Source organism: Grammomys surdaster, unplaced genomic scaffold, assembly GCF_004785775.1.
Source record: "Grammomys surdaster isolate TR1022 unplaced genomic scaffold, NIH_TR_1.0 126313, whole genome shotgun sequence".
NCBI classification, from domain to species: Eukaryota; Metazoa; Chordata; class Mammalia; order Rodentia; family Muridae; genus Grammomys; species Grammomys surdaster.
In genome coordinates, this window is record NW_021621113.1 from 8,573,635 (window position 1) to 8,595,107 (window position 21,473).

Below are 21,473 nucleotides of genomic sequence, written 5' to 3' on the forward strand. Positions count from 1 at the left end.
TACACCTTAAAAGGCTCATAATTTTAGGATGTGTTTTTCTGCTTCTCGAATGTAGTTAAATAAAAATCCCAGACACCCCTTGTTGTACTGGGCCTGAACAGAGCAGAGTCAAAAAAAATAAAAAACTCGTGTTAACTTGTGGTCCCTAGACGGAAACTAAGCTATCTCTTGACCTCCTAGGAAATCAAGAGGAACCTGAGCCAATGGCCAGCTTCCCCAAAGACCAGCTTTTGTTCGTTTTCTATCTTGTATGAATTCTGCAACAATTCCATATAAATATCAGTGTATCTATGTGGTGGTATCCACCCCAACTCCCCATTCGCACTCCCTGCAGGCAAAAGGCAGAAAATAAAGTTCATGACCCTTAATCCTTACACACAAAAGGGGACACACACACACACACACACACACACACACACACGCTTGCTTGCTTGCTTGCTTGCTTGCTTGCCCCAACTCTATCTATAGGAAGAGTAACTTAGAAAGAACCAGTTTCCCCTTCCGTGGTTCCGCGGGTTTCAGCCATTCTCTGTTTACAAAACTAGCCTCCTCCTGCTTGGCTAGTTAGAATATTTTGTGTGGTGGAATGAAGTGTCCCCTGTTCGCGGATAGAAAACAAAGCCTGAAGCGATGTCCTTTCTGGTTAGTAGCTGCACAGCGTGCGTTGCATCTTAGGACAGCCTCCTCCAACCCTCTACGGCGAAGTAGGCGGGGAGTAACAAGCCTGCCGGGAATTCCTGCAGAAACTTCGGTAAGAAACTCGCAAGACAGGCTGGGTGCCATCCTCACTCAGCCTGCAAAACGGGACACCTGCCGGTAACCTCGAACTCTACCCTGGGTGCTGATTACTTACTCCTCATCGGAACCCCAGAACTGGATTTCTTGTTTGGTTTACAGAAAATGATACTGAGAGCCCCGCCCCCACCCACGGCAGGCGACGCGGGGCGGCCCTAGGTGAATCCCCGCCGGTGGCACCGCCGGAGGCTCCGCCTCTCTGGGCCGCCGCCCTAGTCACCTGCCGCCCCGGTGCCTGGCGGCGGGTGGCGGGGACCCCCCCGGGACCGAAATGTGGCGAGCTGGCCGGTGGGCGCCCCTACTCCTGTTTCTGTTGCAGAGCTCCCTAGGTAAGCATGGACCGCGGGGATCGCGAAGGTGTGCCACCCACCCGAAGAGGGGACTTGGTGCCGGGCCTCAGGGACCTTGTGCACTCGCCGCGCGCGGGTTTGCTTGGTACCAGAGTGAAACAATCCTGAGCTTGGACTGACTTTCCTGGACAGAAGGATCTGGGTTTCCTTATTCCAGGCAGGGCCGGGAGACCGAGGCACAGACACCGGGGAAGCTTGTTGACTGAATCCCAGCGTGCGCACTTGATTGACCCTTATAAGTAGGGGACATTTAGGAGCTGCCCGGGACCCAGCTCTGGTTGATCTGGTTCCTGCTAGGAGACTCTTTAACGGGGGGCCCCCGCCCCGCGTCGTCTCTGTGTCTCTCATCTGGTAAATAAGACAGCGGGGCACAAAATACCAGAGGCCAGGACCCAAGCAGGGAACCCCAACTTTCCACTCATCAACTGCCTTAGGGAGGAGAACCGTCTAGGGAGCCATGGGCATGCTTCAGAGTCTTAGACGCAGTCAGAGGGGCTGGAAGGGTTCTCAGACCGGAAAAACAATCATAAAAGCCCATATTATTTCTGGTTGCTTCTTTGTCCTGGGCACTGTGTTCTCGTTAAGGTTTTCAGCCCAGTTGCCTTAAGAGACCGACAGTCATCATTTTTAGGTGAGGGAAACTGAGGCTCAGAGCACTTCAGAGGTTGTCTAAGAAGTACCCCAGATGGGCACACACAGGGCAGAGGAACAAGGCTGAGCCTTGGCCCAAGCAACCTCACAAACAACTCTGTAGCGGTGTTTTTGAGTTAATGAGGGTCTTGGGGGTGGGGTTGGTGTTCCATCCCCAACACAAACCGGTTAACATTGATCTCTAAGCTCAGTGCCTCTTCCTTGATGGGTGTAGGTGACACCTGCCCTGAGGGGTAGTCTGTCCTGAGGACTGAATGACATTTTAGACAGTGCTACAGTACTCCCTGGAACCCTTGAAGACTCTGAAGTGTGGCTACTCTAAACTGACTTTTTCCATGTGGCCAAGCTCAAACTTTGGGCTTGCCCTGCTCATGGATGGCTTAGAACTAAGGGACTTATGCGCAGAGTGGCCTCTTGCTAGGCAAACTGGGAGCTGGGTTTAACAACAGTGTCTCCATCATGCACCTTCAGGGCACAGGACAGGCTAGAAATAGACACCCACATCTGAGTCAAAAATCCCTGAGGTGAGGAGGCAGCCCTGACGTGGTCTTGAGCTGAAAGATGTCATGTAGACCTGGGTTTATCTTGCCTGGTACCTAAAATGTGTGGGTCTTCATGGTGACCCAGGTGACTGAATTCTCCCTGTGACCATGAGCTCAAATGGGGCAGGAGATGGAACCATTTTCTTCTGTTCCCTGGTACACGGAGGAACCTAGAAAGCATAGGTTAAAAGTGGTCAGGTGCGGCTGTTCATGCTGTAATCCTAGCACCCAAGGGGCTGACTCATGAGGATCACTGCACAGTTGAGCTAGCCTAGAACAGAGTGAGCCGTTTGTCTCTACCATAGTCAAAAGGGGATTGGCAAGATGGCTCCCAGCGTAAGCGTTCCTGACATTCAACTGCCAGAATCTACATACTGGAAGGAAAGAATCAATGTCTGCAAACTGACCTTTCACTTCCACATGTACACCATAGCATGTATCAGACACACGATAAATAGACGTAAAAGGTGATCAAGCCAGGTGGTGGTGGCACATGTCTTTAATCCAGCACTAGGGAGGCAGAGGCAGGTGGATCTCTGAGTTCGAGGCCAGAACTACACAGCTACACAAAGAGACAAACAAAACAAAACGAAAAATCTGTTTTTAAAAGATACACAGAATAAGACTGAGCCCCAGGAGAAACTGGAAGAGGAGGTCAGCTCAAAGCTCAGACCCGAGTCGGCTGGATCCAGATCTAGATCTAAGAGGCCCTTGGTTTCCCCACCTGTCCTAGGAAGCTCCTTGAACACTCACAAAGTGCTCACCTCAGCTAACCGGAAGTTACAACCAGATACAAAGGGTCTGATGTTACTTTGTTGCCATCATGAGTCTAGAGGTAGCAAGGCAGGCTACCTGGAGGAAGTGGCATTTGAGTAGAATCTTTTAAAGATTAGATGGTGAACTCCAGGCAACCTGAGACACCCAGGTTTAAAGACAGCTAAACGATGGTACCGACAGCTTTGCGAGACTATGAGGGGCTGCCGGAGATGTCAGGCAGGTGGTCAGGTCACCTGGACAGGTTATCAGACACCTGGATGCAGAGTGTCAAGTTTATTCTTAAGGCAAGGAGAGGACAGGAAGACGGCATGGAGCAAGCAGCTGAGGTAATTAGTAGTACAGCTAGTTCTCTGTGAAAGAAGCAGTGGACAGAGGCCAGGCAAAGGTAGCCAGGGAACATGTCACAGAGAGACAGTGCCATCAAAGGAATGTGAGGGAAACAAGAGGATGGCCAGATGTTGAGAACACCATGTGTAAAGGCTGAGAGCAGAGAGCCAACCACAGTGCTCCCCAAAGAGCCACCGGCCGGCCAGTATGGCTGGGAAGGAGGAAGAACGGGGAGGAGGGACGAGTCATACCGGGAATCCTCTTGGAGGTTCTGGTAAAGGCGTCTGAGTTTCCCTGGAGTAGGAAAGATGGAAACCTGGAAAGGGTTAAGCAGGAGGCAGATATGATGTAACTTTCACTTTAACCCTTGCCTTTGTGCAGAGGGTGGACTGAGAACCCACAGGTAACCTAGGATTCCAGCAGTAGCCTGTCAACCCGTCCTGGTCCAGGTCCTGGTCCTCAGTAGGCACCGCAAGGGAGATGACCATGGTGGTTCTAATGTAGTTTTTATGGTGAATTAATTCCGTTTTCATTGCTATGCCAAAATTCTGGTAGAAGCAACATAAAGGAGGAAAGACGGGTTGGGACTCAGGGTTTCAGAGGTTCTAGGACCAGTGTGCTGAGAAAGGCAAGGCAGAGTGGCTTTACTCTACAGAAGCCGGAGTGTATGGTAAGGGTTGCTCACCCGGGCTGGACCCAAAGCAGAGAGATGGACTGGAACAAGGGCTTGTATAGAATGCTCAAAGGTTCACCCTATCCCACCTCCTACAGGCACCATAACTTTCAAAATGGCACTCAGAGCTGCGGACCAACCATTCAAAACATGAGACTGTGGGAGGCATTTCAAGTTGAAACCAGGACGCACAGGATACTTGTTGTACCTGGCAGAGTGCCTAGGACCCAGTTGTCCAGTCCACAACCAGGTGTTCCTTACAGAAGAAATCTGTTTAACCTGGCAAGTCTTCTGTGATTCTCATCTGACTGACAGACACTGGGGTCACAGGGAAGACCTCTACACATGTGCCATGGCATGCACACACACATACATTGTCACACACACAAAAACACACATGTACATGCACACACAGTACACTAATAATAAATTCAAAGTTTAAAAACATAACAAGGAAAATAGAATGCTTTCTCCAAGAATCTTCTGGAATCCAGAAACGGTATAGGGCCATTCATTGGCTCCTGGCCCATGGCAATCAGGTGGAACCCACCCTCAGGTGCCAGAGTTCATAGAACCTGCCCCCGTGACACAGGTGGGACACTGAGGCTTGGGGACAGGAAGAGGCTGCCATACAGTAGCTGGCAGATGCTGTTTCCTCACAGGTGCCAAGGAAGTGAACACCTGTCATGCCTCTCATTCTTCAGCTATTTGTACCCATGCCAAGCTCAACCAAGAGCTCCAGGCTTTATGACCTCTTCTCTCCCACAGGAAGGCCCCGTCCAGCCCCACCCAGAAATGTGACACTGCTCTCCCAGAACTTCACTGTTTACCTGACATGGCTCCCAGGCCTTGATAGCCCCCCAAACGTGACCTATTTCGTGACCTACCAAAGGTATAGGGGAGCCTCTGTGCTGGCGGGTGGGGAGATGGAGGGGTGGATGAGGAACGGAGGCCCTTCCCTGGGCTGTCTGCATTCCATGTGGTCAGCATTCAGAAGTTCTCTAGGTCACTGGAAGGGTTGTGGCAAGTCCTTGAGAAGGGGCTTTTTTTTTTTATTCACTTTACAACGAGATTGATACCTCCCAAGGGAGGAGGGGCTTTTGATGGGGGTTAGAGGTGGTGGGAGAGACTCGACGGAGAGCCACAGGTGACAGGCTTGCTGGAGATAGGGTGAGTCTCTGTGGAAAGTTGGAGTAGGGTCCAAGTGGAGCTGTGAGAGCCAAGATACCAGGGGACAGAAATGCTTGGGGTCTGTATTAGTCACTTTTCTGTTGCTGTGACAAAATACCACGACCAAGACAACTTATAGAAGAAAGAGTTTTTTATAGGTCCAGAACCCACAACAGAGGAAGCAATGGCAGTTTAAGCGGCTGGAATAGAAAGCTGTAGAATTACATCTTCAACAGAACCTGAAGAGAGGCTAGAAACTTTCAAAGCCCCACCCCAGGGATGTCCTTCCACCAGCAAGGCAGCAACACCTCCCCCAGAGAGCACCACCCACTGGGGACCAAGTGTTCAAATGCCTGAGCCAATGAAGGTCATTTTTTACTCAAACCATCAAAAAGATTGTTCTAGCCAATGGGTGAGGGTGAAGAAGTGGCCAAGGGTCTGGTCTTGTTTCCTGTAGAGCCTGGGCATTGAGCTGGACAGAGCTACAGGGTTCTTATGATCTTGGAAGCCCAGGCTGCCACTACTAGTCTGGAGGAATCTTAAAAGGGAAGCCTGTCTGCCATCTTCCAGTCATGATCAGCTACACCCAACTTAAGTCCATTTCTTTCCTCCTTCTCTTCCTTCCTTCTTTCTCCCAGTGGTGGGAATCAAACCCAGGAGCTTCATGCATGGTAGGCAAGCTCGGGACCACTGAGCTACACAACCACCCAGAGGAAGGTTTTAAAGACCAGATTCTGTGTTGTGGCTGTGCTGGCCTCTACCAAGCTGTTGCTTTAGGTCTTCTTGGCAAACAGTGGTATCGATCATGGACACACACGTGTGTAATTGCTCAGAGTGACTGATGCATTCACCCAACCTGGCACTTTCCACCTACATTTGATTCTTTGGGATTTGTGCTCAATTTCTCTTGTCGACCGTGTTTACACTACAGTCTTAGTTGTCGCGGCATGGGAGAGGATAGCCTTTGAAGAACCTATGATTATCCGTTACTCATTTCCCTTATCCTAACGTCTGTAGGAGAGTCTCCAATACATGTTCCCTTTGCTCTAGAACAGAGGTTCTCAACCTTCCTAATGCTGCAGCCCTGTAATCCAGTTCCTCATGTTGTGGTGACCCCCAACCATAAAATTATCTCTGCCGCTGCTTCATAACTCTAATTTTGCTACTGTTATAAATTGTAATGTAAATATTTTCGTCTTAGGCAACCCCTGTGAAAGGGTCTTTCGATATGCCCCGCCAAAGGGTCAAGATCCACAGGTTGAGAACCACTACTACTCTAGACTCTGCTAATTTTGCAGAACTGTGCTGATATCTGTCACTGAATCTGAGCTGACATCTTTAGGTGCTCAAAGTCGTGCTCAAAGTCTCTAGTAGAGCCTGGCTCCTAGTCTTTTTATTTCAGGAAAATTTTCTTAGTCATTTGCATAAGGTCCTGTTCCCCAAACAGGAAATGGTTCTGTGTAGTGCACCCCTTTTCTACCTGGCTGGTTTTACTTAGCACCTCTCTGGAATCCACCCATGTTGTCACAAGTGTTCATTCATTTCTTCTTCATTACCGAGTAGTATTCCAGTCATGACCAGACTTTTATGTGTTTCTCCATTTTCCCCTCAGTGAATTTTTGGGCTGTTTCCAGGTTTGGAGCGTGTATCAGTTTGCAATGGCTGTTACACGCTCTTTTCAGTATTCTCCCAAACTCGTGTTCTCACAAAGGCATTCACTGTGTCTCATTAACCCCAAAGGTCTTTCCTTACTCCAGCCTTCACTGTAAGTCCAAAGTTTCATCTATTATCTAAATCAGGGGTGGGTGTGACTTAGACTGTGACTCACATCGAGACAAAATTGCTCTCCTTCAGTGGACCTCCGAAACTGGAGGAAGCCATGTGCTTTTACACTGAAACAGCAGCACAGGGATGTGAGAGACATGTCCACTCCCAGAGGGAAAGTCAGGAGAGAAACAGATGCCAGTCAATCCTGGAGGGGCAGCTTCCAGTAAGATGTTTTATTTTACAGACTTTCTTTCTCTTTCTTTCTTTCTTTCTTTCTTTCTTTCTTTCTTTCTTTCTTTCTTTCTTTCTTTCTTTCAAGATTTAATGATTTATTTTGTATGAGTACACTATCACTGTCCTCAGACACATCAGAAGAAGGCAGTGGGTCCCATTACAGATGGTTGTGAGCCACCATGTGATTTCTGGGAATTGAACTCAGGACCTCTGGAAGAACAGTCAGTCAGTGCTGTTAACTGCTGAGCCATCTCACCAGCACCCAGACTTTCTTTCTAAAGATTCCTTGCTTGAGGTTGATGACATATGCCTTTAATCCCAGCGCTTAGAAAGCAGAGGCAGGTAGATCACTGTGAGTTCAAAGCCAGCCTGGTCTATATAGGTAGTTCCATCTAAAAACCAAAAACAAAACAAAACAACAACAGCAACAACAACAAAAACCCAAGCCAAGCAATGGTGGCACACACCTTTAATGCCAGCACTTGGAAGGCAGAGGCAGGCAGATCTCTGCAAGTTTGAAACCAGCCTGGTCTACAGAGTGAGTTCATGACAGCCAGGCCTATACAGAGAAACCCTGTCTCAAAACCAAACCAAAACAAAAAAGCAAAACAACAAAGTGTGTGTGTGTGTGTGTGTGTGTGTGTGTGTGTGTGTGTGTACTACTACTATTATGCTACTCAAATTGATCCCAGCAGCTGCAGTGCTCTGTGCTACCCACCCCAATGTTCTGGGTTCCTGAATGAAATACACACACATAGCCTTTATATTTTGATATGCCTAAAACAGCTCAATGATTGGGCCACCTCCTAACCTCTGCATAACTAATCCACCTTCCTCTGATATTCCCAAGTCATTACTTATTAAAATCTATATTCCATCTTGGCTGCTCCAGACCCAGTCAGGCAGCCCTCTTGAGGCTGCTGTGTCTCCTACATGGAGGCTATGCCCTCTGTCTCACTCCTTCTCAGGCATGGCATCTTTCCTCTCCTCTCCCAGCATGGTGGATCCCCTTCTCCTTCCTCCGTCCATTTCCCAGAAATCCTTAAAGTCCCACCTCTGTCTGTCCTGCCCAGCCATTGGCTGCTATCAACTTTATTTACCAATCAAAACCAACTGGGGGCAAGGTCCCTCAGTGTCCTACATATGGACATGCGGATTCTCGTGCAATTTTGGGGACCCAAATTAACACAATTCAAGCAGCAGTAGACCAAACCCACTAGACTTATCACTTTTTGACCAGTTAAAAAGGCTCTTTCTCAGATAGACATTGAACACAATTATAACAATTTTGTAAATTATAAACTATAAAATACACTTATAATGTCCAGTCTATCATATTTGGCAATTTAGGTAAATTACTCTATCATCTGTCCTAACTTAAAGAGTTTACAATTCTATACCTGAGTTATATTCTGATTTTAACTTGCATTACTATCTGAAAACCATCCTTTCAAATCTACGACATATTCCTCAATGTTAAACAACTTAAGTCTGATTATGAGACAATAACTAGTCTTCAACCCCATCAGAGATCTGAGAATTACTTACTACCTGAATATATAGAAAACACAAAAAACATAGCTTCCAAAATTTAAACAATCTGCAGAGACACTTGACTGCCTGGACTGTCCCGTGTTCCTCAAAACATCAGAGCATTTGCTTCAGCCTTCTGGCCCAGGATCATCTGACAGGCCTTAAGTGAAGCAGAAACTATGAAGGTCTAGCTTACTCTGTCTTGGCCAAGCTCAGCTGTCGACTGTCGTGCATTGTGTGTCCTTTCCTGAGCAGTATTTTTTTGTCTGTAGATGAATTAGGGAGAATCTTGCCCAGTGGCCACCTTGCCACAACTGGACCAACTTCATATGGAGGTTACAATGTTCAATGTCTTCTTTGAACTGTGAAGGGGTGCTGTCAGGAGCAGATGTGCCTCCTTCTCAGAAGATCTATTAATAATGAAATAATTTTAAATGTTATATTCTGATGCTTTTGAAGACTAGCTATCTATATATAGTATATCTATATCTATGTAGTATCTGAAATGCTAAACCTTGCCGGGCAGTGGTGGCGCACACCTTTGATCCCAGCACTTGGGAGGCAGAGGCAGGCGGATTTCTGAGTTCAAGGCCAGCCTGGTCTACAGGGTGAGTTCCAGGACAGCCAGGGCTACACAGAGAAACCCTGTCTTGAAAAACAAAAAACAAAACGAAACAAAACAAAAATAAAGAAATGCTAAACCTTGACAACTCTTAGCTATTTACTATTTGAATAATATTGAAAACATTTTATCATAATTAAATCAGAACCTAATGTTACCATGAGTTTACTCTCTGGCCCTTAACTTGCATTACGTAATCATCCTAAACAGTCTGTAATAGCAGCTGTTAGAAGGACTGGGCCTAAGTCTTTTATTCTCAAATGATGTGCATAGGCACAATGCCTATCTCAGAGTAACAAAATTAATTTTGAATTTGTATCAACACACAAAGATTTATACCAATGGAAACTTTAAACCTGTATCAATATATAAATTCTATACCAATGTAAGAAAATATAACTTCAATTCTGCATCAAAATTTAGAGATTTCTACCAATGTAAGATTACAGCTGTAAAATGTTTTGTGTAAGAGTAAATTTAGTAATCCATCTCATATATCTAATGTCTTTTTTTTTTTTTTCGAGACAGGGTTTCTCTGTGTAGCCCTGGCTGTCCTGGAACTCACTCTGTAGACCAGGCTGGCCTCGAACTCAGAAATCCACCTGTCTCTGCCTCCCAAGTGCTGGGATCAAAGGCGTGCGCCACCACCGCCCGGCTAAAACTTTTGATATCTAATGTCTTATAATATTACTCTATCCCCCTTTTTCCTTTCAAGACTCTTCCCTTTACTTAAGAAAGAAAGGACAGAGAAGAGGGAAGAGAAGACAGAAATCCCCAAATCTAAGCTCTATTTAGTTTCCTCCCTGTCCAAAATTATACTCATTTCCAAATTATCCCTTAAAATAACAACCTATCTATAATTTATAAAATGACCATAACCAGACACCGAAACCAAGGAATAGGGATGATGACTTTCCATGGCTCCTTCCTGCTGAATAGGGGTGATGAATATATCTATAATTTTTAAGGGGTAAGGAGGGGTAGGAAAATTGGGAAAATTGGTTAGAGTTTTAAAAGCTAGCTTTAGCATTTGTTATCCAGTCTTTGTTTTTTTGTTTGTTTGTTTGTTTGTTTTTTGTTTTTTGGGGTTTTTGTTTGTTTGTTTGTTTTTCAAGACAGGGTTTCTCTGTGTAGCCCTGGCTGTCCTGGAACTCACTCTGTAGACCAGGCTGGCCTCAAACTCAGAAATCCACCTGTCTCTGCCTCCCAAGTGCTGGGATAAAGGCGTGCGCCACCACCGCCCGGCTGTTATCCAGTCTTTGTATGCTTAGAAAGTTCAGGGTTTGACTGAAGTTCTGACTGGATCCGTCTGAAAGGCTGGATGAACCAAGGTCATTGGGAATCAGTAGCTATTTCTGAAGCTGTTCTGGGAGCGAGTTTCTAGCTTCAGGAGGAAGGGAGCTGGACTGGCAGGTCATGTCAGCGTTCCCGAGGATGAATCTTGTCAGAGCTGCATCTTGGTGTTTCATTCTGCAATGTATGAATCTTATGACCAAAATTTTAGTATTATAGAGGTATTTGTATGAATTGTGCAAGGTGCACAGATCAGTTAAAGATAAATTTCCACTCCTTGTTTGAGCAAGTGAAAGACAGCTGTCTTTTTTATGAGTTAATTTGATCAATAACCAGTTGTAATAAATCTTCATTCATGCCACATGAAGGATGACATGATGGATCTTAAGGATTCCATAACCTTAATTCCATAACAAAATTTACTGGCTAATTTTAGCTGAAGTTTTAGCTAGAGACATTTTTATGTCTAAGCCAGTTTCAGGGCTGTTCTCCTGTGGAGGGATTAGCATAACATGTTACCTGTCCTGTTCCATCTTGAATTTTTCTTTTCTATCTGTAGTTCAAAATCCTTAGTGGGTCATCCCCTATCATATCTGATCCATATTACTTTGGAAGTGGTCCAAAGCCTTTTCTTCTCTCCTGTTAACACAAATACAGGGTCTCTCTCCCAAAATAGCATGTCCTTGGTCCAGCAATCCAAAAATCATCAAAAATATAGATTGATTCAACTTAGACGCCTCCTTTTTCTTTAGGCCTGGTTTATTTTGACCTCTCTCACAGAGGATTTATAATACCATATTTATACCACAAAAGATTTATAACCACTTGTATTTTGATAATTAACACAACTGAAAGCAATGAAAGAAACCTTAAACAATTATTATCCGTTGAGACTGAGCTCCTTCCCTCTCTCCTGTTTTTGTTCCCTTTTTTTTTTCTTCTGAGATCAAAGGCCAACATTTATTTTATCTGTTGAAACAGGGCTCCTTCCCCAAGATTAAAGGAGTGCGCCACCACCTCCCAACTGCCCGTTTGTTTTTTTGTTGGGTTTTTGTTTTAGAGACAGGGTCTCATTATGCAGACCGGGTTGGCCTCAAACTCACAGAGATCATCAGCCTGTGCGTGTGCTGCGATTAAAGCCACATATGCCATTCCTAGCCTCTACGTCCATCTTTACATGTGTTCTAGGGATCGCACAGAGGTGGCCAGGGTTGTGTGGTACACGCCTTTACCCGTGAAACCAACTGGCCAACTCCCAGGATAACCTCTTAAAATTATAAGTTAAATCACATCAGTGGACCTCAGCCTGTTCATGGTGCTCTAACAGAGTACCTCAGTCTGGGTGATTTAGAGGTGGTAACTATTTCTCCTATTTCTGAGGGCTAGGGAGCCAAAGTCATGACATGAGCAGATCTGGTGCCTGGAGAAGGACACTCCTAAGAGTATGCCTTTTCATGGTGTCCTCGCAAGGCTGAGAGGCCAACCCTATGACCTCATGTGAGAAAGAGACAGAGCATCCGAGCAGCTCTCTAAGCCATCCTTATGAACCATGTTGTCCTCATGACTTAATAACCAGAAAGTTGGGTTTCAGTTCCAACATTTGTTTGGAGGAACATATGCTTTCAAACCATAGTGGTCTCCACTAAGTGTCTGGTGGCTACCCATCACACTTGGGATAAATTCACATCCTAACCAAGACCCAACATGACACCACCTCCAAGTCCCCCTCACCCCTATCCTCTGGCCTCACCCTCCCTTACCTACTGGGCTTTGGCTCTCCGGCCTTCTTGCATTTTTTTCCTGGATATGCCCAACTCCTTTCCATCTGTCCCAGTGTGCTTTCTTTCCATTTCTACGATAAAAACCATGGCCAAAAGCAACTTGAGAAGGAAAGGGTATTTTTGGCTTACATGTCCAGCTCACAGCTGATCTTTGAGGGAAGTCTGGACAGGAACTCAAAGCAGGACAGAAACCTGGAAGCAGGAACTGAAGCAGAGACCATGGAGGAGTGCTGCTTACTGGCTCGCACTTCATTGCTTGCTCAGTCTGCTTTCTTATACAACTCAGGGCCACTTGCTGAGGAGTGGCGCTGCCCACAGTGGGCTTTTCTCCCCCGTATCAGTCACTGGTCAAGAAAATGCTGTCTACAGGCCAATCTGATGGAGGCATTTTCTCCATTGAAGTTCCCTCTTCCTGGATGATCCTGGCTTGTACTAAGTAGACAAAAACTACCCAGCACACCATCCCAGGCCTTCATTCTTTTGCTTTCCCACTGCATCTCCATCACCCAGTTTCCTCTTCTTCCTCACTGGGGAGTTCCCTCTCTGGCCTTTTTTGAGCCTCCCTTTGGAAGTGGTGGCTCCGTTTTTATTAGTTTTATCACTGCATCTACTAGCTGCTGGGTTTGTCTTGTGGGCGTGACAACTGTTCCTTGTTCCCTCCCATCAGCTATGAGTACCTTGGGGAGGCAGGACCTCATTTGTCATGCTTTGCTGATTCACTGGTACCTGGAATAATGCCTGGATATAGATAACTTCTTTGAGCTCTATGCTGTGAGGATGTTGCAGTCCCATGAAGCCCTATGGGTTCCCCTCTGATACCTGCTCAGCACCAATTACGGCTTCTGGCATATAACAGATTGTCAGTCTATATATTCCTGAAGAAATCAACAGAAAATATCCACTAAGATTGGTGACGGTGGTTCTATGAAACCCTTGTGAGGAGAACTGCATATAGGAGACTGGGTTTGAGGGGAAGCGCCCCATGGAAGGACCCAGAGATCTTGAGGAAAGAGGTGGGATGCCCCTCCACACTTGTCTGCCAATGGCTGCCTGGCTGAGCAGATGGACAAGCAGATGGACCAATGGCATCTGGCTGAAGGGTGGGGTTTATATTTGGGAGGTCCTCTAACCATGGTCCACCCTCTTCTGGTCCCCCAGCCCCTACCCCAGGTATACCAAACCCTATTGGCGAAATGTGAAGCACTGTGCAGGCATCAAGGCTCTGGTGTGTCCCCTGATGATGTGCCTGAAGAAACTGGACCTGTACAACAAGTTCAAAGGACGAGTACAGGCAGCTTCTGCACATGGCAGGTCCCGATGGGTGGAATCCGGGTACCTGGAATACCTTTTTGACGGTAAGTCTGGAGACTAAAGAAACACTTGCTACTCTTGCAGAGGACCAGCCTTTGGTTCCCGGTACCCATGTCAGGTGGTCCACAACAGACTATAACTCCAGTTCTAGGGGATTTGACACTTCTTGCACTCACATATACACATACATACATACATACATACATACTACACACACACACATACAAAATAAATATTGGAAGTAGGCTCGTTTAATGAAGAGGCTGACTGAGAACACTGGACAGCAAAACAATTGTGTGTGTGCTAATATGTGCGAATATGTGTTCATGTGTGTGCACATGTATGCATGTGTGCTTGCAGGGGTCATTCCTCAGGCACATCCCACCTTTTTTTTCCACAAAGAATCTCTTACTGACCTGGAACTTACCAGATAGGCCAGACTGGCTTTTCCAGGCAAGAGATCCAAGGAGCTCAACCGCCCCTCTGCCTGGATCTCACCATAGACGTCCAGGGCAGGATGGATTATGAACTCACTCAGATTGCCAGGCTGCGGTCCCTGATCCCTCCTTTCCTATCAGCTAGGAGCCTCTCCAAGCTGCTGAGAATACCCGTGTTTCTCCTCATGCGCCCCTTTCCTCAAACCAGAGGTGACACAACTGGGTTCCTGTCACATCTGGCATCTCATCACCCTGTCCTCAAGGCTCTGACCCATCTGCATGGCCCAAGGGTAAACTCGCCATTTTATGGCTCTAAATCTTAACTGAAATTCGTTTATCCACTCAACAATGACACAGCAGGCTGGCCAAATCCAGGGACCCCGATGGAACATCCTTGGTGGGGGTTCTGCCTACCGTGGGATTTCTTCTCAGCCCCCAAATTCACATCTTTTGCAAGCACAGAATTCACTTGCCCTCATGTCAAGGTCCCCCAAAGTTGCCTGTTATTACAACATCAACTCAAGTTCCAAGATTTCCCCAGCAGTGTCTGAAGCAGAGTGTCAGGTAGCTTAGGGATGGGAGTCCACTCAGTATGGCTTCTGGGCACACCTATGAGCTGGTGATGCTGAAGGAAACCATCTCTGTTCCCTGTATAAGATGTGGGAGGAGAAGGTAATAAAAATTGAGGAGACCAGGGCTTTGGTCCAGATTAGCTGTAAAATCCAGCCGGGCAAACAAATGCCATTCAGGTTGACATTCTGGGACAATTCTCCTTGACTCCCAGAAAAGATCTTTGAGCTCCTGCTTCTAGGAGTTTCTTCTTCCAAGACAGGCTTCCTCTTCCACCATGGGCCACAAGCACCTGTGGCCAAGGAGTTTTACCAGCCTCTACCTTGTCAGTGGAAGTGTGCTCAGCAGCTTTCTTTGATCTTATACACAAAAGACCAGATGTCAATGTTTCTGTAGATCAATGAGTTCTCAAGAATTATGGGGTCTCCTGTGATTGCTTGGAGAGCCACCCCTGGGGGACACCTGGTGTTATGTGTAGGTACATTGTGCTCGGTTGCTTTCCTGGACATCTTTGACTAACCCATCTCCCTACCCACATCTTTCGTTTTGGGACAGCAAGAGACAGAGCCTAAGTTTTGTGAGGTTACTATTTGGTGCTCACAGTCCCTCATGACCACCCTTCCTCACTCAGACTTGACAAAATCAGAAGGATCCAGACTCCCGTCTAACAGCCACCCACTGCTAACAGGATATCCTGACAAGGTATAGCTTCTAGGACCTTAGTGATTCTCAACCAGTGGGGTCGCATATCAGATATCCTGCATATCAGACATGTTTATTACAATTCAAAATTACAGTTATGAAGTAGCAACAAAACTAATTTTTATGTTGGTCACTACAGCATGAAGAACTGTATTAAAGGGTCACAGCATTAAGAAGGTTGAGAATCACTGGTCTAGGGTCTTACTTTATTTTTTTAAAATGGAGTTGGTGAAGGCTTGGGAGAGAGCTGAGAAGTCAAATGCTTCAGTGAGCCCCAGGCTCGGTGAGAGACCCTGACTTAAAACATACTGTGGAGTTCAGTGGAAGATGACAGCATACACTGACCTCTGACCTCTGCACTGGCACTCACAGGCATGCGCACCCACACATGCACACACGTAGCCGGACTGTGATGCTTCCCTCCCAGGGCTAGTGGGAGATATAAGAGCTATAAGGAGCTTGCAGCGCACATGATATTTGAAAAATGAGATGTTCTCTGGACTGGACAGAGCCGGAAGAATAGACTGGTCCAATTCTGTTTCTGACAGTGGAGCTAGCCCCACCCACCCTGGTGCTCACCCAGATGGAGAAGGTCCTAAGGGTCAACGCTACCTACCAGCTGCCGCCTTGCATGCCGTCGCTGGAACTGAAGTACCAGGTGGAATTCTGGAAGGAGGGCCTGGGAAGCAAGGTAGGAAAGCCTGTCTTCTCCCTGCTTCAACACTGCCTTGCGTGCTTTCCTCCAAGAGGCCTTCCATGGTTTTCTGACTCCAAGCAGCCCTGGATGGTGTGCAACACCCACGGCCTGTGCAGCTTCCCATGCAGCTGGAGTGTTCTCCACAGGAGATGAAGCACGAGGAGCTCTGACGCACGCACGGGGCGCTCTGACACACGAGGCCTCGACTGTAAATTGTTTTCAACCTCATTTTGAAAATTATGAGCCTTACCTCTGGGACAGGGCACAAGGCGGAGGATGTGTGCACTTGAGTGTGCCGGTGAGTGTGTGTGTGTGTGTGTGTGTGTGTGTGTGTGTGTGTCCATATAGCAGCTGCAAGGTTCCTTTATCAGATGCTTCCACTTTTTTTTTTTTTTGACAGAGTCTCACCATGCAGTCCTGGCTGGCCCAGAACTCATTGTGTAGACCAGGCTGGCCTCAAATTCAAAAAAAGATCTCAATGCTCGGACTGATGCTCCACCGTATCTTTTGAGGCAGCGTCTCTTAGTGAACCAGGCGCTCTAGGTTAAGTTAGTCTAACTGGCCAGCAAGCCCGGAGAGTATGACCCTGCCTCTGCCTCCTTTGCAATGGGACTACAGGCGTGCCCATCTTTTGTTATGCAGGTGCCAGGGATAGAACTCGGGTCCTCACGCTTGCGCAGAAAGCACTTCACTGACTCTCTCCTCAGCTCTTCCTCCTGCACACCTCCAGTAAAAGTTGGACTGAAGTAGTTTAGACTGCAGGAAGTTGAGTCACCAGATTCATTACAGAAAGTCCTGAAAGTCCACATGAGCTCCAAGCAAAGAAAAAGCCCAGAGCTGTCGATGAATGGCTCTATGCACGCCCAGCTTCAGACCTGTGTCTAGCATACAGGAGGAGCAGGCGTGAATACTCACTCATGTATGGCAGATGAGAACACCGTCAGTATGTTTGCCACTGTGGCTCCAGGGTCTGAGCTCTGCGGCTGTGACTCAAAAGTAGCCACTTGGGCTGGTGAGATGGCTCAGTGGTTAAGAGCACTGACTGCTCTTCCAGAGGTCATGAGTTCAAATCCCAGCAACCACATGGTGGCTCACAACCATCTGCAATGATATCTGATGCCCTCTTCTGGGGTGTCTGAAGACAGCTACAGTGTACTTACATATAATAAATAAATAGTTTAAAAAAAAAAAGTAGCCACTTGTGGATGACACAGACAAAAGTGCATCTTGCAGGATTCCTGTTTATGAAATCAGGCCGTGGGGTAGAATTGGCATAGCAGGGGCTCTTACTCATTCACATTCACACCTCTGATCCTAGGGGTGTGAATATAAGGTGCTTTCTGCCTTCCAGAATCACGTGACTATTAAAAGCATCACACTGTACCCCATCAACACATACAAGTTGTTCAAAACTGGGTCTCATTATGTAGTCCAGGTTAGCCCAGACTCAATCCCCTTGCCTCAGCCTCCTGAGTGAATGTTAGAATCACAGGCACATGCTACCATGCTCGGATTAAATATGAACAATCTTTGTAAGTCAGTCAGAAGTAAATATCCTGAACCAGTACCGTCCAACAGAAACGAGCCATGCATGCTGTTTCAGTTTTTAAAATTACATGTATTTATTTTGGTGTGTAACTGTGGGGGCGGGGCAGGCATGTGTGTCACAGCCTGCTTCTGGTGGTCAGAGGTCAACTTTGTGACATTGGCTCTCTCCTCCACTTCCTGGTTCTTAGGGGCTGAACTCAGGTCACCAGGCTTGGCAGCAAGCGACTTCACTAAAGTCATCTCCTGGGGACTAAGTGACCCCGAGTCATTTGACATAGGATTTCCTAAAGCCCAGGCTGGCCTTGAACTTGTTATGTAGCCAAGAATGACCTTGAACCCCCATCCTCCTGCCTCCACCTCCTAAGTGTGGGTATTATAGGCATGAACCACATGGCTCGACTTTAGTATTTTGTCTGGAACTAGAGATCTTCCTTCTTTTATCCCATAGCATATTGTCGTGTCAACCCCGGAAATAATACAACCACGGAGCTGTTTTGTCGCCTTCTCCTCCATCTCTGGAAACTGATAAGCATTTTGTACTCGGGGCATATCTCCATTAGCAGTAGTCACCCACCCCTGCCTTGTACTGCTCTGGGCAGCTGGGGCAACACTGAGCCTGAGGTGACTGAATGACCCTCATCCCCAGTGGTCTGGGAGGCCCGAGGGCTGGAAACCTATAGAAACCCCTCTTCAAGTGGGGACCCTCCCAGGCCTTGGTGAGCTACATGGGAGTGACCCAAAGTAGCAGGCTGCTTTTGAACCCAACGGTCTGCACAAGGAGATACGGCTGAGAAGAAACCGGGTTGTAGAAAATGCCCTTAGTGCTTACTCTACAATATAAGAGAAATAAAAGCTCTGTGTCACCTGGCCACCTCACCACGGATATTCACCAGCTCTGCGCATGCTCATCCATCAGCTCTGCGCATGCTCATTGCCTCTTGCTTCTCCAAACAGACCCTGTTTCCTGGCACTCCATACGACCAGCCAGTGCAGATTCCTCTCCAGCAAGGTGCTAATGGACGCTACTGCCTCAGCGCCAGAACCGTCTATACCTTAATTGACATTAAGTACAGCCTGTTCTCTGAGCCCAGCTGCATCTTCCTAGAGGCTCCAGGTGGGTGCAAAGCAGCACTAGTGTGAGGACTTCCCCTCCCTGCCACCCCCACTGCCACCACCCTGGGACACCAGAAGTTTCATGATCGAATGGTCGAAAGTATAAACTGAGAGATAGCTTCACAGATGGAAATCCCAACTCTACCACAGGAACTGTGTGTCTTTGGGTAGTTTTCATAACCAATTTGAGCCTTGGCTTTCCACTAGAATGGCCTTAGTCTCCTACGAGTGAGCAGGACTGTGCCACCGGAAGTACTTGCTACACTGAGGGACTGGGGCCATTGTTCTGTTCTGTGTTCTTTCCTCCCTAGGGGCCAGCCGAGCTGTCTTGGCGATGCCCTTAATCTTGCTTCTACTGATAGCAGCGGCTGCAGCAGGTGTGGCATGGAAGAAAATGAAAGGGAACCCCTGGTTTCGGAGGGTGAAGACGCCCCAGGCACTGGTATGGCATATCTGGAGTGTCTAGAAGGCATGACGGGGTATATAGAAGTGAGGTGTTGAATAGCAGGAAGTAAGATTGAGTTTCCAGTGCTTCAGACAGAATACCGAACTGGTCCAGACTGTAGCATCGCTCTTCTTGTCTCTGTGTCTAGATCCCCACATCTCAGGATGAATGCCTTTAGCCCCAATTCCAACAGCAAACCTGCCCCCAGGGAGAACTACCTAAGTCCCTTTCTGTGGAGTCTCTTCACCTTCTGCTAAGGAAGTGTCAGGTGCAAAGAGGAGCACGCAGCCCTGAGACCCAGGAGAAGGGCTGGGAGGTGGTACAGATGGGACCATCTGTAAGCATCTTTTAAGGATGCAGATGCTTAGTTTACAACTTGACCAAGGCCAAGCATCCGCAGGCCAATCTCCGGGTGCTAACTCCTCTGTCAGATCCAGGAGCTAGCTGGGGAGGGGAGGGGTGTGGGGGCGGGGGGGAGGGGGGTGGGGGCATGGGGGCGGGGGAGGGAGGGGCCAAGAGAAGTCAGAGAGGAGCTGGACCACAGGTGGGGCTCTCTAAATACTTGGGGAGTGAGAGGGCTTTGAGGACAGACTCCCTGTGTGTCCCTGTGCCACAGCAGGGAGTAGTTTCAAAGGCCTGTAGAGCCTACAACACTCCTATCACCCACCCCACCCCCACCACACCCTCCACCCCCACGCTTGGCCCTGGTGTTTCCTGGAAACATCTCCCAAAGAAACAACTTCCACTTGAACTCATCTGGACTATTGCTGGGGGGTTGGGGGGGGGGAGATTCAACCGATCATGCTTCAAGAAGCCAAACTCACCTTCTCTCCCTGATTGTTACATCAGGACTTTTCTGAATACAGATACCGAGTGGCAGCCTTCCAGCCCAGTGGACCTGAGTTCTCAGATAACTTGATCCTCTGTCCCCAGAAGGAACTGACCATAAGGATCAGACCAGTCCCTCAGGTCAGAGAGCCAGCCACGCTACAGGTGGGACCAGAAAAAGACAGCACTGAGGATGAAGATGAGGACACAGATGACGGTGACAGCATCCAGCCCTACCTGGAACGGCCCCTTTTCATCAGGGAGAAGCTCCAGGCTATGGAGCACTCAGAGGCAGACGAATCTGGGGTGGATTCAGGGGGTCTTTGGACATCCCCACTTGGGAGTGAAGGCTCCTCTGCATGGGACTCTTCAGACAGGAGCTGGTCCAGCACAGGAGACTCGTCGTATAAGGATGAAGCTGGATCTTCCAGCTGTTTGGACCAGAAGGAGCCGGACCAGGAGCCTCTGCCATGCCTGGAATTTTCTGAGGACTTGGGCACTGTGGAAGAGATTCTGAAAGATGACCTTTCTGGGTGGAGAATTTGGGGTTCCTTATCCCCAAAGAGAGATCTGGCTGTGGAGCCCCCAGTTTCTCTTCAGACACTGACTTTCTGCTGGGACAGCAATCCTGAGGAACAGGAAGAGGAAGAGGAGGAAGAGGAAGAGGAGGAAGACTGGGAACCAGAACCTAAGGATAGCAACGCCGGCTATTGGGGCACTTCAAGCCTCCAGAGGACAGAGGTCAGGCCTGGGGTGCTGGGAGATTACATGGTCAGGTGAGCTGGCCCTGATGGTCCATCCATGCTCTCTCTACTGCACTTGCCTGGACCAGAGACACCTCCAAGAGTCATGTCCCTTTGAGTGGTAGCCGAGGTCCTGGCTGTTCTTTATGGATCTTTATGGCATTTTGTCATTTGGATTGAGCTGTAAGATGTCACCATTTCCAATGACCCACCTGCTGTAGGTGAGCTGTGAGCGGGTTGGAGCTGCTGTCAGAGACTAGTTGAGTTCCAGTCTGCCCATTGTCCCAGGGATGACAGGCCTAGTGGAAAATCATCCTCAGACAAAATGAGACAGGTGAAGCCAGGTGGCTGTGGACACCAAGGATGGCTCTAGTCAATCAGTCACACACAGCCTTGTGCAAAACAGATCTGCGTCCAAATCACTGCCTTACCGTTCCCAGTAGTCACTTAGCAAGTGGCTCTTAACCTCTATGCCTCAGTTTCCTCTTCTGCAGCTGTCATGTGGGTATGGTGAGGATTCGGGGAGTTTTCAATTAACGGGTGACACCGGGCCACCAGTGTCAC

The 21,473-nt window shown here is 47.8% G+C and overlaps 1 protein-coding gene across 1 annotated transcript; it reads left to right on the top strand.

Annotated features, from left to right (window-relative positions):
- Positions 1 to 1,046: 1,046 nt before the first annotated feature.
- Ifnlr1 (interferon lambda receptor 1) lies at positions 1,047 to 20,946 on the top strand. The gene is made up of 7 exons (XM_028759982.1): positions 1,047 to 1,124; positions 4,884 to 5,007; positions 13,686 to 13,870; positions 16,084 to 16,226; positions 18,735 to 18,894; positions 19,205 to 19,335; positions 20,188 to 20,946. The coding sequence occupies exons 1-7, from the start codon at positions 1,067 to 1,069 to the stop codon at positions 20,944 to 20,946; spliced, it is 1,560 nt and encodes a 519-aa protein (XP_028615815.1). The 5' UTR covers positions 1,047 to 1,066.
- The last annotated feature ends 527 nt before the right edge of the window (positions 20,947 to 21,473 follow it).